Source organism: Suncus etruscus, chromosome 10 (assembly GCF_024139225.1).
Source record: "Suncus etruscus isolate mSunEtr1 chromosome 10, mSunEtr1.pri.cur, whole genome shotgun sequence".
NCBI lineage: Eukaryota > Metazoa > Chordata > Mammalia > Eulipotyphla > Soricidae > Suncus > Suncus etruscus.
The window spans coordinates 35,914,014-35,930,904 of record NC_064857.1 but is presented as its reverse complement, the minus strand read 5'-3'; the positions used below and the strand labels follow the sequence as shown (position 1 = coordinate 35,930,904).

At 45.3% G+C, this 16,891-nt stretch overlaps 1 protein-coding gene across 1 annotated transcript in view; it reads left to right on the top strand.

Moving 5' to 3' along the window:
* The window catches only part of GATAD2B (GATA zinc finger domain containing 2B), a 103,465-nt gene extending 89,173 nt beyond the window's left edge, over window positions 1–14,292 (top strand). Inside the window, exons 4-11 of the mRNA XM_049782253.1 lie at window positions 2,437–2,568; window positions 3,258–3,389; window positions 4,220–4,390; window positions 5,961–6,276; window positions 9,188–9,390; window positions 11,328–11,438; window positions 11,900–12,017; window positions 12,609–14,292. Of these exons, the coding sequence (XP_049638210.1) occupies window positions 2,437–2,568; window positions 3,258–3,389; window positions 4,220–4,390; window positions 5,961–6,276; window positions 9,188–9,390; window positions 11,328–11,438; window positions 11,900–12,017; window positions 12,609–12,742 (1,317 nt within the window). The 3' untranslated portion in view covers window positions 12,743–14,292. The remainder of the gene's footprint in view (window positions 1–2,436; window positions 2,569–3,257; window positions 3,390–4,219; window positions 4,391–5,960; window positions 6,277–9,187; window positions 9,391–11,327; window positions 11,439–11,899; window positions 12,018–12,608) is intronic.
* Window positions 14,293–16,891: the final 2,599 nt, after the last annotated feature.

Sequence of the window (16,891 nt, the reverse complement as noted above, 5' to 3'; positions counted from 1 at the left end):
AGGCTAGCTCAGGTAAGGCAGGCACCTTACCTTTAGCGCCACCGCCCGGCCCCAAGGCAGACACCTTACCTCTAGTGCCACCTTCCTGGCCCCTGTGAGCTTTTTTTTTTTTTTTTTTTTTTTTGGGTTTTTTTGGGCCACACCCAGCGGTGCTCAGGGATTACTCCTGGCTGTCTGCTCAGAAATAGCTCCTGGCAGGCACGGGGACCATATGGGACACCGGGATTCAAACCAACCACCTTTGGTCCTGGATTGGCTGCTTGCAAGGCAAACACTGCTGTGCTATCTCTCCAGGCCCAGAGCATTTTTTTAATTCTAGGTTTTATTGAGGCACCACAATTTATAATGCTATTTATGATAGAATTTTATGTATGCAATATTGCAACATCCCATTCACCACCAGTGTCCTCTTCCTTCTACTGATCACCCTTGGGCCTGTCCCATTATTCTCCTTGGTAAACTCAGATATGTAGATCCACCTTTGGCCATTTGTATATTTATTACATTTTTTTGAATTTCACATTATGAAAGAAACCATTTTGTACTCATCCTTTTTCTGGACTCACTTTACTCACCCAATATACCCAGAATACCCTCTAGCTTTTTTTTTTTTTTTTTTTTTTTTAAATCACATTACATGGACTTTCCTTCTGTTCCTTATATCCCATACTATTTGTCTGATTCTCATATATCACAACCTCTGAATTCATTAACCTGTTTTTGGACATTTCCAGAACTTGGCTATAGTGAATAATGCTTCAGTATGTTAAACCCTTGGTAGATACCAAGAAGTGAAATTACTGGGTCAGATCTTGTTTTTTGTTTTTGTTTTTTTGTTTTTGTTTTTCGGGCCACACCCGCCTGATGCTCAGGGCTTACTCCTGGCTAAGCACTCAGAAATTGCCCCTGGCTTGGGGGGACCATATGGGACACGGGGCCAGGGGATTGAACCGTGGTCGCGATCTTTTCTTGGCTAGCACTTGCAAGGTAGACACCTTACCTCTAGTGCTACCTCGCCGGTCCCCTGGGTCAGATCTTAATTGAGAAGTCTTCATGGGGTTTTTGTTGTTGTTTTGGGGATTTTTTTTTTTTTTTTTTTTTGGATTTGGAACCATACCTGGTAGCACTTAGGGGTTACTCCTGCCTTCTGCACTCAGAAATCACTAGTGGCAGGCCCAGGGGACTATATGGAACGCTGGTGATTAATCCTGGGTCAGTCGCATGCAAGGCAAAAACACCCTGTCTGCTGTGCTATCATTTTGGCCCGTTCGTTTTTGAATGGTACTCCTGCTCTATGCTCATATTGCTTTTTTGGTAGATTCAGGGGACCATATGGGGTGATGGGAACAAACTTGGATTGGGTGTATTCAAGGTAAATACCCTACCCACTGTATTATCACTCCAGCCCCTCCATGCTGTTTTCTATACATGCATGGACCAGTTAACTTTCCCACCAACAGTAGTTCAGTGGATAAGCAGATGAGAGTTCCTTTTTCTACATATCCCACTAGCACTGATGGGTTTTTTGTTTGTTTGTTTGGTTTTTGATTTTTGGGTCACACCTGGCAGCACTCAGGGATTACTCCTGGCTCTACGCTCAGAAATCACTCCTGGCCGGCTTGGGGGACCATATGGGATGCCGGAATTCGAGCCACCATCCTTCTCCATGCAAGGCAAATGCCCTACCTCCATGCTATCTCTCCGGCCTTTTTTTTTTTTTGGCTTTGTTAGCCTTATCCAACAAGACAAAGCTTACTTCTGCTTACAGCTCTGTGCTCAGTGGTGGTGCTTGGGGGGACATCTGTACTATTAGGGGTTTTCAAGTGGCCAAAGTTGGAAAAAAAAGGTGAGAGGCCAGAGTGATAACATAGTGCATAGGGCATTTTGCTTTGCACGTGGCCAACCCGGGTTCTATCCCTGGCATCCCATATGGTTCTCTGAGTGCTGTTAGGTGTGGCCTCTAAACACTCCCCCACAAAATAAAGGAAAGAAAGTGGGGGTGTCTAGGCCATGGGCTATCTAATCCCACAGAACGTTGAATATTGTAGTCCTGTCCAGGTACGTGAAGGGATAGATATGTATGATTTCCACCAGCTGCCTATTCATGACCCATCGCCCTGTATTGTATGCCTTATGAAAGATCTTAGGAGTCTCCAAATGGCCCTTGGGCCACATCCAGCAGTCTTAGGGTTCTATGCTCACTGTTTTTAGGGGACCAAGTTTGGTGCTGGGATTTAATCTAGGTCATCCATAATAATCAGCAAGCACCTTACCTACTGTGCCTTGCCTAAATCCCAGACTTTGCCAGGCCTCAAGTATTAAAATCTCCATTGCTATGCTTGCTTCTTGTGAAAGATGATTTCCAACCTAAAGATCTTGCAGGAAAGGGACTTTAAGTACCTGCACCTATGATTGATGATCTTCATCTTAACCTAGGGGAAAGGCATTGAGGAACGGCAACAGCTCATTAAGCAGCTGAGAGATGAGCTTCGATTGGAAGAAGCCCGACTGGTGCTGTTAAAGAAACTGAGACAGAGTCAGTTACAGAAAGAGAACGTGGTCCAGAAGGTAAGGGACAACCCTAGAGGTAAGGGACTAGGGGGAAGGATAGAAAAACTGATTGAAGAATGTGCTGTCGCAAGTATTGATGCCAGAGAGGTGTAATTATGTTGCTTATTTTTGTATGGTTCCAGTGTTTTAAGTCTCTAAAAGTTTGTTTGTTTGTTTGTTTGTTTTTAATAGGGCTCATTCCAGGAGTACAGGCCTTTCTGGTCTCAGTGCTGGCATCTGATGATGGCAGTGCTTCTTACTTGAGCCCAATAGTGCTCAGGACCTGTGATGTTAGTGAGAGGACATGCTAGGCATGTCCTGTGCCACTTAGGCTTTCTCCTGTTTCTGTGATTTTTTTTTTTAAGGCTTAGGTTTTAAGAAAGCTTTTAGCTCTTGATAGATAGGTACTTAAATTGACGAGAAATTTTAGGTATTGAAGTATACTAGCTTGCTTTCTTCTAGTTTGTTTTGGTTTTTAGAACCATACCCATTGGTGCTTAGGGATATTCAAGCTCTGTACTTGAATCACTCTAGCCCTATACTAGATTGTGTTGAACACCAGTTCCAGCACCAGTGTGACCAATGTTCTACCATGTCCACTAGTGTTCCTGTTTCTCACCTACCACCCCAGCCAGCTCCCTTCTTTATATTTATATTACATTTCTTTCTTAGCATTTCCCATCCTCAGTTTCTGGTCTCTCTTCCAGACTCCAGTTGTACAGAATGCAGCATCTATTGTTCAACCCTCTCCTGCCCATGTGGGTCAACAAGGCTTATCCAAGCTTCCCTCCCGGCCTGGGGCTCAAGGAGTTGAACCTCAGAATTTGAGAACATTACAGGTAATGTCACTTTATAATAGGATGCTCTGATTATCATGTCTCTATTCTGAGCTTTTTTTTAAAAAGATTTTTAAAAACCTGGTAATTGTAAGTTTTATACTCTAGATAGTGTTATTATTTTATAGCATAGTTCAGACTACAGTAGAAGGATAAATAAATGTCATCTTTCCACTATAGTTGCTCTTTTCTTTTCTTTTTCTTTTTTTCTTTTTTTTTTTTTTTTTTTTTTTTTTTGTCATTTTTGGGTCACACCCGGCAGTGCTCAGGGGTTTTCCTGGCTCCATGCTCAGAAATTGCTCCTGGCAGGCACGGGGGACCATATGGGACGCTGGGATTTGAACTGATGACCTTCTGCATGAAAGGCAAATGCCTTACCTCCATGCTATCTCTCCGGCCCCTATAGTTGCTCTTTTCTAAGGGAGTTTTCCTTCTTAGCTCTTTTTCTGTATAGAGTTAGAGAGCTTATACAACAAAAGTTTGGGAAGCTTAGCCACTACTACTCAAAATTTACAGTGATGATAAATTTAGAAAGTCTAACCTTGTGTCTATTTCCACTCGCCAGTGTTTTCTCTTTAGCTTTTTTTTTTTTTTTTTTTTTTTGTGATTTTTGGGTCACACCCGGCAGTGCTCAGGGGTTATTCCTGGCTCCAGGCTCAGAAATTGCTCCTGGCAGGCACGGGGGACCATATGGGACGCCGGGATTCGAACCGATGACCTCCTGCATGAAAGGCAAACGCTTTACCTCCATGCTATCTCTCCGGCCCCTTCTCTTTAGCTTTTTTGGGGACATTTTACCACCTTAGATGACTTCTACTCTTCTTCCCTTCTAGGGTCACAGTGTAATTCGTTCAGCAACCAACACCACCCTTCCACATATGCTGATGTCTCAGCGTGTCATCGCACCAAACCCAGCCCAGCTACAGGGTCAGCGGGGCCCCCCTAAGCCTGGCCTTGTTCGCACCACAACACCAAGTATGAATCCTGCCATCAATTACCAACCGGTAAGAGAAACATAGTGTAGATACAGAGAAATTCTTCACTTGCTTTTCCTATTGAAAGCATCATCACTTCAGGAGCTGGAGAAAAGAAAAGCACAAGCTGGCATGCTCAGCGCCCAGGGTTCAGTCCATGGCATTACACAATTTCCTGATCACCAGTTATGTGTAGCCTTGATGGCCACAGTACTATTGGCTCACTTCCTCCTCCCAAAAAATGAAGGGCCAGAATGATAGCATGACATATAGGACATTTTCCTTGCACACCTACATTCTGTATTATCCCCTGAGCATCACTAGCTAGGGTCCCCCAGAAAAAGAAGAAAAAGGAAGAAATGGACCATAGAATTTTTTGTTTGTTTTTTTTGGGTCACACCTGGCAGCGCTCAGTGGTTACTCTTGGCTCTCTGCTCAGAAACCAGTCCTGGCAGGCTCGGGCTCGGGGGACCATATGGGATGCCAGGATTTGAACCACTGTTGGTCCTGGATCTGTCACTTACAAGGCAAATGCCCTACTGTTGTGCTATCTCTCGGGCCCCAAAAATGGATCATAGATTTTAACTTTGATGACATAGAGGAAACTCTAGAACAACCAGAGTAATTTGGGTGGAGCTAAAAATAATTGTAGCCTTGGGGTCTGAGTACAATGGATAGGATGTTTGCCTTGTACAGAACTAACCTGGGTTTTCCATATGGTTCTTAAAGCAACAGCAGGAGAGATCCCTGAGCATCATCAAGTGTGACCCTAAAACAACAAGAAATTTGAAACAGTTGCAGATTGGAGAGGTTATACAATGGAACAACAATAAACCATTTGTGGGGTTTTTTTTTTTTTTTTTTTGGTTTTTGGGTCACACCAGGTGACGTTCAGGGGCTACTCCTGGCTATGTGCTCATAATTACCCCTGGCTTGAGGGACCAGATGGGACACTGGGGATCGAACCATGATCTGTCCTACGTTAACCGCGTGCAAGGCAAACATCCTACCCACTTGTGTCACCGCTCTGGCTGCAACAATAAATAATTCAATAAACTCTATTCTGTCAAGAAAGAGGTAGAGGGGATGGAGAGATAGCATGGAGGTAAGGCCTTAGCCTTTCATGCAGAAGGACTGGTTCGAATCCTGGCATCTCATATGATCCCCTTTGCCTACCAAGGGTGATTTCTGAGCATAGAGCCAGGAGTAACTAACCCCTGAGCACTGATGGGTGTGACCCAAAAACCAGAAAAAAGAAAAAGGTTGAGGGGCCGGATCAGTCTTCTTTCCTGTGTGCCAGAGTTGTTTGTTTCTTTTTTTTGTTTTGTTTTGTTTTTTTGGGTCACACCCGTCATCCCTCAGGGTTACTCCTGGCTCTGCGCTCAGAAATCAGTCTTGGGGGACCATACGTGATGCCGGAATTTAAACCACCGTCCATCCTGGATCGGCTGCCGCTGTGCAGAAGTTGTAGAGCTCTACTCCTTTTCTGAGTTTTGGAAGCTAGGTAGTTCATACTAGAATCAGATGGCATTTCTCTGCCAGGAAAGAAAGAGTTGGTCCTTTCTCCCATGTAACCATCATGTGGTTTTCTCTGTTTCAGCAATCAAGTTCTTCTGTTCCCTGTCAGCGCACGACATCCTCTGCCATCTATATGAACCTTGCCTCCCATATCCAGCCAGGAAACGTGAACAGAGTGTCCTCACCACTTCCTAGCCCTAGTGCCATGACTGATGCTGCTAACTCACAGGCTGCAGCTAAACTGGCTCTTCGCAAACAGCTGGAAAAGACACTCCTGGAGATTCCACCCCCTAAACCACCGGCTCCTTTGCTTCACTTTCTGCCTAGTGCAGCCAATAGTGAGTTCATCTACATGGTAGGCTTGGAAGAAGTTGTACAGAGTGTCATCGACAGCCAAGGTAAAGCTCTTTGTTCGTCACTGTTTAAGTTTGTCAAGATAATTAACATGGACAAAGACTCATGGTGAACTCTGTAGTTTTTTGGTTTTGTTTTTGGCATTTTTTGGGCCATACCCAGCAGTGCTCAGGCCTTACTCATAGCTTTGCTCTCAGGGATCATGCCTGAAAGGGTTTGGAAGACTGTATGTGATGACAAGGATTGAACTCAAGTCATCCACATACAAGGCAAAACTCCTACCCTCTACCCTCTCCATCCCAGGAGCATTTACCTTTCTTGTTATTGTTTGTTTTTGAGCTACATCCAGCAGTGTTCAGTGATTACTCCTGACTGCTCAGGAATTACTCCTGGCAATGCTCAGTGGATCATATGGGGTGCCGGGGATAGAACCTGATTTGGCTTTAGGGAAAGTGAGTGCCCTACCTGCCATACTGTCTGTCCAACTCTATCTCCCATTTGTTTTGGTTTTGGTTTTTTTTTGGTGGTGGTGGTGGTGTTTTTTTGTTTATTTTGTATTGTTTATTTTTTATTTTGATTTTGGTTTTTAGATTATACCCAGCTGCACTCAGGTTACTCCTGGGTCTATGCTCAGAAATCGCTCCTGGCAGACTTGGGTGATCAAATGGGGCTTGGGGGACCATATGGGATGCCAGGATTCAAACCACCGTCCTTCTGCATGCAAATCAAATACCCTACCCCATGCTATCTCTGTCCCCTCCCATTTGTTTTTGTTTAGTGATAATAAGGGATGGGAAGAGGCTTTTGGGGAGCTATATATCAGAAAATGTTTTTGTTTATATCTTAAAACTTACTGTCTGGGGCCATAGCTATAGCATAGCAGTCAGCATTTGCCTTGCACGCAGCTGACCCAGGACGGACCTGGGTTTGATCCCCAGTGTCCCATATGGTCCTCCAGCCTGGAGGGATTTCTGAGCACATAGCCAGTAATAACCCCTGAGCATTATTTGGGTGTAGTCCAAAAAAACAAAACAAAGACTTAATGTTTTTATTATGTATTTTGCATATCTTGTATATTTTCTTTTCTTTTTATCTTGTATGTTTTCTATAATGTTTTGTTCTTTTAAATGATGCCACCTGGGGCCAGAGCATTAGCACAGCAGTAGGCCATTTGCCTTGCATGTGGCCAACACAGAACAGACCTGGGTTCAATTCTTGGCATCCCTTTTGGTCCCTGGAGCCTGCCAGGAGTATTTCTGAGCACAGGGCCAGAGTAACCACTAAGAGCCATTGGGTGTGCCCCCCCCCCAAAAAAAAAAAAAAAAAAAAAGCACAGTGTCACCTAACCTTTACTCTATCCTAATTTGATAACTAGAACACACTTGGGGATCGTCAGGAGGATGCATTTGGTCCGTACTTGGCTATGCTTAGAGCTTATTCCTGGCTTCATGATCAGGGATCAGTTCTGATGGATTTGGGGTGCCATCTGTGGTGCCAGGGAACAAACCTGGTTAGCCACATACAAGGCAAGCACATAATATCTCTCTGTCCCCAGCCTATAAAATATTAATGACAATAGTCTTTACTAAATAGAGGATGTTATAACTGAATTCCTCAACATGGTCTTTGGAGAACACTTGACAAACTAAGAAGGACACATTTATTTTTATTTTTTTTGGTTTTTGGGCCACACCCAGCAGTGCTCAGGGGTTACTCCTGGCTGTCTGCTCAGAAATAGCTCCTGGCAGGCACGGGGGACCATATGGGACACCGGGATTTGAACCAACCACCTTCGGTCCTGGATCGACTGCTTGCAAGGCAAACACCACTGTGCTATCTTTCCGGGCCCAGAAGGACACATTTTGGCTATAAACATTAAAAGTGAATTTAGTGATAACTAAAATTGTGAAGTAGACGACAGAGATAAAATACAATCTTAGGTAAAGAGATGCTAAAAAAATGGCTGAGTCGGAGTTCTTTTTTTTTTTTGGGGGGGGGGTTTTGGGCCACACCCGTTTGACGCTCAGGGGTTACTCCTGGCTATGTGCTCAGAAATCGCCCCTGGCTTGGGGGGACCATATGGGACGCCGGGGGATCGAACCGCGGTCCTTCCTTGGCTAGCGCTTGCAAGGCAGACACCTTACCTCCAGCGCCACCTACCCGGCCCCAAAATCTTTTTCGTTTGTTTGTTTTTTTGGTTTTTTTTTTTTTTTTTTTTTGGTTTTTTGGGCCACACCCGTTTTACGCTCAGGGGTTACTCCTAGCTATGTGCTCAGAAATCGCCCCTGGCTTGGGGGGACCATATGGGACGCCGGGGGATTGAACCGAGGTCCGTTCCTTGGCTAGCGCTTGTAAGGCAGACACCTTACCTCTAGCGCCACCTTCCCGGCCCCTGAGTCGGAGTTCTTTGACTTCAAGTGAACATATTATTTTTCTCAGTGAAATAGAAAATCAGAAGTGTGTACTTGTCTCAACTTTTTCATTCAGAATCTAGTTTCTTAGATTTAGTTTACTCATATATAAATAAGGATGATAAACTCCTGGAATAAAAGATTCACTTGCAGGCTGGAGAGAGAGAGTACAGTGGGTAGGATATATTTACCTTAACAAGTGGCCAAACCAGGTTTAATCCCCCAACATTCTATGCCGCAAGTACCACCAAAGGTGATTCCTGAATGCAGAGCCCTGAAAATAGTCAGATTTGGCCTCTCTACCTCAAAAGTAAACAAAAGATTCTCTTGCTAGGTTCAGGGAGATAGCTGCAAGAGTTGGAATGCAGGCTTTGCATCTAGAAACCCCAGGTTTGATCCCTGGACTGCTTGGTTCTCTGAACACTTGGGGAGTGGGTCACTGCCTCCTTACCACCAAGAAAGAGATTCACTTGATTTGATGAAGAGATGGACAAACTAGGTAGGAAATATGAAACCACTAATTTCTCTTTTTGTTGGTACCTAGGTAAAAGCTGTGCCTCACTCCTGCGGGTCGAACCCTTTGTTTGTGCCCAGTGCCGCACAGATTTTACCCCTCACTGGAAGCAGGAGAAGAGTGGTAAGATTCTTTGTGAGCAGTGCATGACCTCCAACCAGAAGAAGGCTCTAAAGGCTGAACACACCAACCGGCTGAAAAATGCTTTTGTGAAAGCCCTACAGCAGGAACAGGTAAGACTTCTTGACTTTTCCCCAGCAACCTTCTGAGGTTGGTTTTCCCAGAAAGAGGAGTTTTCTAGTTTAGAATATTTTCTTTGGTACTCACAATACTGTGACTTAGTCTTTGGATCTAGATTATAAGAAACCTAGAGACCTTGGTTTCTCATTCATTCCTTCACATTTTATTTTGACTTTCCAATTAGGTAAGAATGGGGACTAGAGCAGTAACACAGTGGTAGGGCATTTACCTAGCACACCATTGACCTGGGATGGACCCAAGTTCTATCATTGACCCGGGATGGACCCAAGTTCAGATGGTCCCTGAGCCTGCCGGGAGTGATTTCTTTTTTTTTTTTTTTTTTTTTGGTTTTTGGTTTTTGGGTTGCACTCGGCAGCACTAAGCAGTTACTCCTGGCTCTGTGTTCAGAAATTCGTAGGAATGATTTTTTTTTTTTTTTAAATTTTTGGGCCACACCCGGTAATGCTCAGGGGTTACTCCTGGCTATGTGCTCAGAAGTTGCTCCTGGCTTGGGGGACCATATGGGACACCGGGGGATCGAACCGCGGTCCATCCAAGGCTAGCACAGGCAAGGCAGGCACCTTACCTTTAGCGCCACTGCCCGGCCCAGGAATGATTTCTGAAAGCAGAACCAGGAGTAACCCCTGAGTGCTGCCGGGTGTGGCCCAAAAACAATCAAACCCAAAAAAGCCAGTTGGATAAGGGCATAGTAACATTTATTGACTGACTTTGAGGAAAAGGACAGATGACTTGAGACTTGTCTTTCTCTAATTGTCTTTAAGAAAGCCCGGGCCCGGAGAGATAGCACAGCGGTGTTTGCCTTGCAAGCAACCGATTCAGGACCAAAGGTGGTTGGTTCGAATCCCGGTGTTCCATATGGTCCCCCATGCCTGCCAGGAGCTATTTCTGAGCAGACAGCCAGGAGTAACCCCTGAGCACGGCCGGGTGTGGCCCAAAAACCAAAAAAAAAGAAAGCCCCCTATTTTTTGTTTGTTTGTTTTTTGGACCACACCCATTTGATGCTCAGGGGTTACTCCTGGCTAAGCGCTTAGAAATTGCCCCTGGCTTGGGGGACCATATGGGACGCGCACGGTGGGTGGGGGGGATCGAACCGCAGTCCTTCCTTGGCTAGCACTTGCGAGGTAGACACCTTACCTCTAGCGCCACCTCGCCAGCCCCAAGCCCTCTATTCTTGCCTTCTTTTTTTTTCTCAATGGACTTTAGTCAGGGGTTATTTCAAGAATTCTCTGAGAGAAATAGGTGTAGCCCATACATGACATAAAGAAAGAACTAAAATTATAAAGTATTTTATAAAGTATTTCAGTAAACCCCTGAGCACCATTGGGGTAGCCCTGTGTTCCTAACATAGCAGTGCCCTAGTAGACCCACATCTTAGGCCATACAGCCAGTTCCCTTGGCCGAGTATTGTTGGGAGTGGCCCTCGGTTCCTGATTATTGGCTGGGAGGCCCACATGTTCAAAAGAATATCCCAATAAAGATGGGTGGTGCTCGAATATGTGAATATCTCCTATAGAATTGAGAAGATCTTATGTTAGGAAACTCAGCTATTTTCCTCTGTTCTTTTTCCTTCTCACCCATCAGATTTTTGGGTGGCATCATGTACCTTCTGGATGATGGAAAAACATGAGACAAATAAAGTCTTAGTTTTATCCACATCTTAGGCTTAATCCACATCAGTTAACTCATCACTACCTCCAGAACTCTACAGCCAACTTACAAGAACCAGCACTCCTGGAGAGAGGAGTGTCTCCTTCTACTCAGATCTTTTGTGCCCATCCCACCCAGTTATTTTATCTATTCTATATCTTGCCAACTTACAGGCAACATTAAACATAAGTTTTCTGGGTTTTCTGGTAAGGACTTTAGATGGTGCCCTACCCATATTGACCTAACGACTTCCCACACATAGGAAATTGAACAGCGATTGCAGCAGCAAGCAGCCCTCTCTCCCACTACGGCTCCAGCCGTGTCCAGTGTCAGTAAACAAGAGACCATAATGAGACATCACACGCTTCGACAGGTGAGAATTGGGCTGAGGGATGGAGGAAAGTTGTGCTGCTTCTTTTAAAGGGGTACTTTCAGCTCTGGGATCATGCATATACAGGCTTAACTTCTCTACTTTCTATGGCCTGCAGCAGATAAAAATGTTATGAAGGTTTGTCAGCTATCCTAACTTATCCTTGTCTGCTAGAACTTATTCTCCGTTCTCTACTCCTCTTTTTTTTTTTTTTGGGGGGGGGGGGTTGGGCCACACCTGGCAGTGCTCAGAGGTCACTCCTGGCTGTCTGCTCAGAAATAGCTCCTGGCAGGCACGGGGGACCATATGGGACACCGGGATTCGAACCAACCACCTTAGGTCCTGGATCGGCTGCTTGCAAGGCAAACGCTGCTGTGCTATTTCTCTGGGCCCTATCTTTATGTCCCCCTTAAACCTTCAAGTGTGGCAGGGTTCCAGACAACTATGTCTCCTTACTGTTGCAGGCTCCACAACCCCAGAGCGGCCTACAGCGTGGTATACCCACATCTGCCCGTTCCATGCTTTCCAACTTTGCACAGGCACCCCAGCTGTCTGTGCCAGGTGGTCTTCTTGGTATGCCAGGTAAGAAGGGTTGATGATGAGAATCATTCTCAGAGCTCAGCTAGTTAGTACAGTTCTGTAGCAACCCTCTCATTTTCCTCTCTCCAACAAAATTTCCTTTATTATTTCTTTACTAAGAAAACGTTTGTGATTTTTATGTCCTATTACAGACGCAGTACACCCATGTTTGAGTGGTGATGGAAATGACCTAGCCCCTGCCATTATAAACTTCATATATACTGTGTCCTTGGAGGGCTGTTTTCTGGGCCAAAACAGCAGAGCCAGCTCAAATTTGAAAGATGTATCAATGCTTTTCCATAGTCATCCCCCAAATCAGATCAGATTCTGTCAGAATATCCTACCCCTCTGTCTTAATCATTTTTCTCTGTCGTATACCATCAGGATGTGTTCATTCTTGATATAACTAAAATCCTACTCAAACTCCTTCTGTAAAGATCGGTAGTAGTGGGTAATTGTCACTAAAACAAAGCGGGGTCTGAACAGCTACAGCAACAGCAATGTCTATAATGTTTCTTCTTCTCTGCAGCCCAGTGTAGAGCCAGACTATGGTGTTTCTTATTCTGATACATGTCCTTTTGTTTCCTGATCTAGGCGTCAACATCGCATACTTGAACACTGGCATCGGAGGACACAAAGCCCCCAGTTTGGCAGACCGGCAGCGGGAATACCTTTTAGACATGATCCCTCCCCGGTCTATATCGCAGTCCATCAGTGGACAGAAATAACGCCTGTTCCACTTGTACTGCCCCAACCTTGAATCCTTTGCCCCTTTCCTATTGCCCCCAACTTCCGTCGCATGCAGTGCCTGTACTGGTGCCTACCATACACGGAAAACAAAACAGAAAACAGAAGACAAAAGTAGAGATCAACAAGCAAACATGCCCTATCCCTCAACTCCCCTTTATTCACACTGCTGCCATCTGTTTTCCTGCCACTGTCATCTCTCTTCGGTTCTCTTTAACAGTGAGGTGCGTCTCCGCCTCTGAGAGAGGTCAGAATGAGGTCCTGAGGAGAAACCTAAGCCCTTTGACATGTGTTTCTGAAGTTTGTTTTTATGCTATGATTATTATTATTTCTAATGTTGTGTGTCCTGCCTTTGTTCAGTGAACGGTTAAACCTTTTTTATTTTCCCCCACTTTTTTTTTAAGTACTTTTTTAAAAAACACAAATGACATTTAGCTAAAGATAAGAGCACTGCAGTAGGATCCCCAGCTGCCAAGTATATATGTCTGGGAGGTAGGGGCAGAAGTTATGAATGCACTTAACCTGAAATGAGGGAGAGCTGGTGACCTCGAGCAAAGACCAGTGCTCAGTTGTGGGTGTTTCTGGCCTAAGGCCTTGGGGAGGCTGTGTTGAGTATTAAGGTTAGGCTCTAAGAGAAAAGAGCCTGGAAGGAGAAGCTTTAAAATGTAATGGCCCTGGAATTGACTCCTGGTGCAGGGAGAGAGTGGGCCATGATGATGAGCCAAGGAGGACAGAGATAGAGCCCTGGCCTTCTGTGGGCTGGGGACAGGGACTAAGATTGGTTCCCCATCGCTGTGCAAACATACAGTCCGTTCCAGGCCAGCTACCCCAGATTATTTCATATTTTCTCTGTAACAAAGTCTCTGCTATCCCCAAGGTTTTTTTTGTTTATTTTTTTCCTTCCTAACCTGTCTCCTTAACCAAGCCTCATCTGCAATAAAGTGGAATAGCTGCTTTTAGCTGGAGTTTGCTAGGTGTCCTTTAAGTTTGGAATGGCGAGGAGGAAGTGAAATGACAAAAGAAGAAACAGATTTAGGAAATAAGAAAGGACTTTCCTGCCGGCAGAAGAGATTTCATGTGTCTTTCCCTTCACCCTCTGAGTGCTGGGAGGTAAGGGTGAGACACCTAACAGGTCACAGTCCACCCTGCCCCTGCTGCACGAAATGCAGAATCAGCTACTCGGAGCCAAATCATAGGTCAGAGCCGTCTTTGGGCCTCTACTGTAAAGATAGCTGTTGTCTTCCCCCACAGAAGTCTCTTAATTTGCTCTTTGTTTTTTATTTTTTTGTTTTTGTTTTGCGCTACTAATGTAGAGAATGAATTGAATTGTGCAATGTTGCTATTCTGGGGTTGGGAGATGAGCATCCTGTCACCCCACACCCTGGTGAAAGGAGAGAGAGGAGACCAGGCTGCCATGGAGGTAAGGGAGGTCTTGAATTCTAGGGTCCTGCCCACCTGCCTCTGCAGCTCCAGGTGCTGCCAGCATGTAGGAAGGGGTGCTCTGGGCAGAGGCTGAGGAGTTGGAACATTTTTGCCTTTGAAAGCCACCTGGGGAGCTTCTCCTTTATTTTTTAAAAGAAATTTAAAGAATTTTTTAAGGTAAGAAGGCACTTTTAAAATGAACACACACAAAAACTGCACATCTTCCCCTAAAGTCTGGGAGTGTGGGCTGGGAGGAGGGGCTGGACCCGGACTCCGACTCCTCAGTCTGGCTTCCACTCCCCGTACTCCAGAGCTGCTGTGGGTGATGGATTATACTGGCCCTACGGGCCTTCCTGGCTTTTTTCTTCTCCTTCCCCCACATTCATTGAGCACTTAATAAAGTAACAGAGATGCAGCCTGTTCTGGGCTCTCCAGTGACTGAATGATCTGGAAGCTAGATACTAAAAGGTAGTGATGGGGTCATTTGGAGTATTTTTCTGGAGAATGTGGTACCCCTGACTATAAGTGACGGGAGAGGGAGGGGGGGGTAATGGAACTGGGTCTGGGATTATTTTAAAACTATATATATAAATATATATTAAAGATATATTCTTACATCTTCTTTTGCCCTTGTGCTTTGAAAGCACTGGATAAATGGTTTGGTTTTGCTTTTCTCTCTTCCACAAAAATGGAAGTGAGTTTTATCTCTCTTTTTTTAGTATTTTCCCTACAAGTCCTGCCTAGTGGCATGTCTGTTTAGCCTCTTACTTCCCCAATGATGAAGTGCCATTTCTGTTACGTCTCCCTCTCCCCCAGCTCAGAGGTGCTCAGAGGTACAAGGTGCCCAAGTTTGTCAGTTGAGATTAAAGTAAGGAACAGAAAATGTGCAATACCGTCTGGCTGGGGCTGTCCCTGCCCTTGAGCTGTGTCCCCTCCCTGGAGCCCAGCAACCTTTAGTGGGTTTTGGAAGTAAGATGCAAGAAAAGATGAGGAATGATGGGAAGGAAAGCTTCAGACTTGAGTGCCTGCCAAGGTGCTGAGGCGATGGGGGGTCGTGGGATCTTCCCTGTTTTTACCCCTCAGGGTCAATCACATAGAAGCTGCTTGCTGGCTAGTATAGCTCCGTGACCCTCTGCTCAATCATTGTAGTCTGATTTTTTTTTTTTTTTTTTTTACCTTCCTCCTCATTGTCATACCTTTCCTAGGGATAGCAATGGGGTAAGGTTTCCCTGATCATGGTAAGGTATTAGCCTTCCATCTCCTACCTACCCTCCCTTTCTTCATCTATTTGTATTCCTCGTTTCTCTGCTTTTTTTTTTTTTTTTTTTTTTTTTCGGGCCACACCTGTTTGATGCTTGGTTTACTCCTGGCTAAGCACTCAGAAATTGCCCCTGGCTTGGGCGGACCATATGGGACACCGGGGGATCGAACTGTGGTCCTGATCCTTGGCTAGCGCTTGCAAGGCAGACACCTTACCTCTAGCGCCACCTCGCCAGCCCCGTTTCTCTGCTTTTTCATCATGAATTACCTTGTTTTCCTCCAAGTCTGTTGGCTACCCATCCCCGAGTCTTGGGCCCCATAGACACTAACCTCTCTGCCCTAAAGATAGGAGGAAAGAACCTCTGTTCAGAGGGTTCCCTTTTAGATCTGGCTTGCTGATGCTCAGGGTGATGCTAAAGTCCCACCAATTTTGCCTGGCTTCCTCCTTGCCCAACGACCCTCAGAGTAGTGACAGTTCCTGGACACTGACTTGTCCCCTTGCATTCCGAAACAAGTGGGAGTAGTTATGGCTTGGGTGAAGCTGGGGACAGAGGTCCTTATTTGTCAGGTTTTTCTTTTTTTGTTTGTTTGTTTTTGTCATTTGACCATAGCATCTGGACTTCATCCCTAGAATAAATATTTTTCCACATTTTGGATGTATGTATGGTAGACAATTTTTTTAAGACACAGAGATAAATGTTTTCCTGCTTTGGTTACCTTTCCTTTCCCATTTAAAAGGAATTAGCTATAGAACTGCTTTGTAAAGATGCTTCTTGATATTTTACTTTTGTTCCTTTTCCCCAACAACTCCTTTTTTCCCCACTTCTCCAGAAGGCATAACCTCCACCCCACCCCACCCCACCCCAGTCCTACGCTCCCTTTTCCTCCAAGACCTTCATTAGCTTATGATATTTGCTGCCGAGATGTTATAACAAGGACTCATTCGTGTATATAAGCTATTTCTTGATCCATTTAAAAGGAATTGTACATTGTGTAGAAAAAAAAACTGAAAAGAGAAAAAAAAGCCCTAGCCATGGATATTGTGAAACTGTGTTATGTCATTTTGTAATGTGCCCGTTTGTGTATGATCCGTGCAAAAGGGTTTCTGGGGAAGGGGCGGGGGTTGGGAGGCAGGGCTGTGGAGGGTGGGGAGGAGAGTGGGCCGGGCCCAGCACACAGACTGGCAGCTGCTCCAACTCCCATCCCTCCTTAGAGATGCCACCGCCCCCACCATCCACCCCTAATTTGTGCCTTGCCTCCCCACCCTGGAGTCGTCCCTCCGGGTCACCAGCACTGCCTTGGCAGAGCCCACCCCCTCTCCTAACCTGCCCGCCCTCCCTACCCCCCAGCATTAGGTTGATACTGTGGGGAAGTGCTGGGAGTTGGGAGGTAGCCGAGGAACGGGGCACTTCCCGGGGGCATTGAAACCAAGTATTATGAATTGTAAT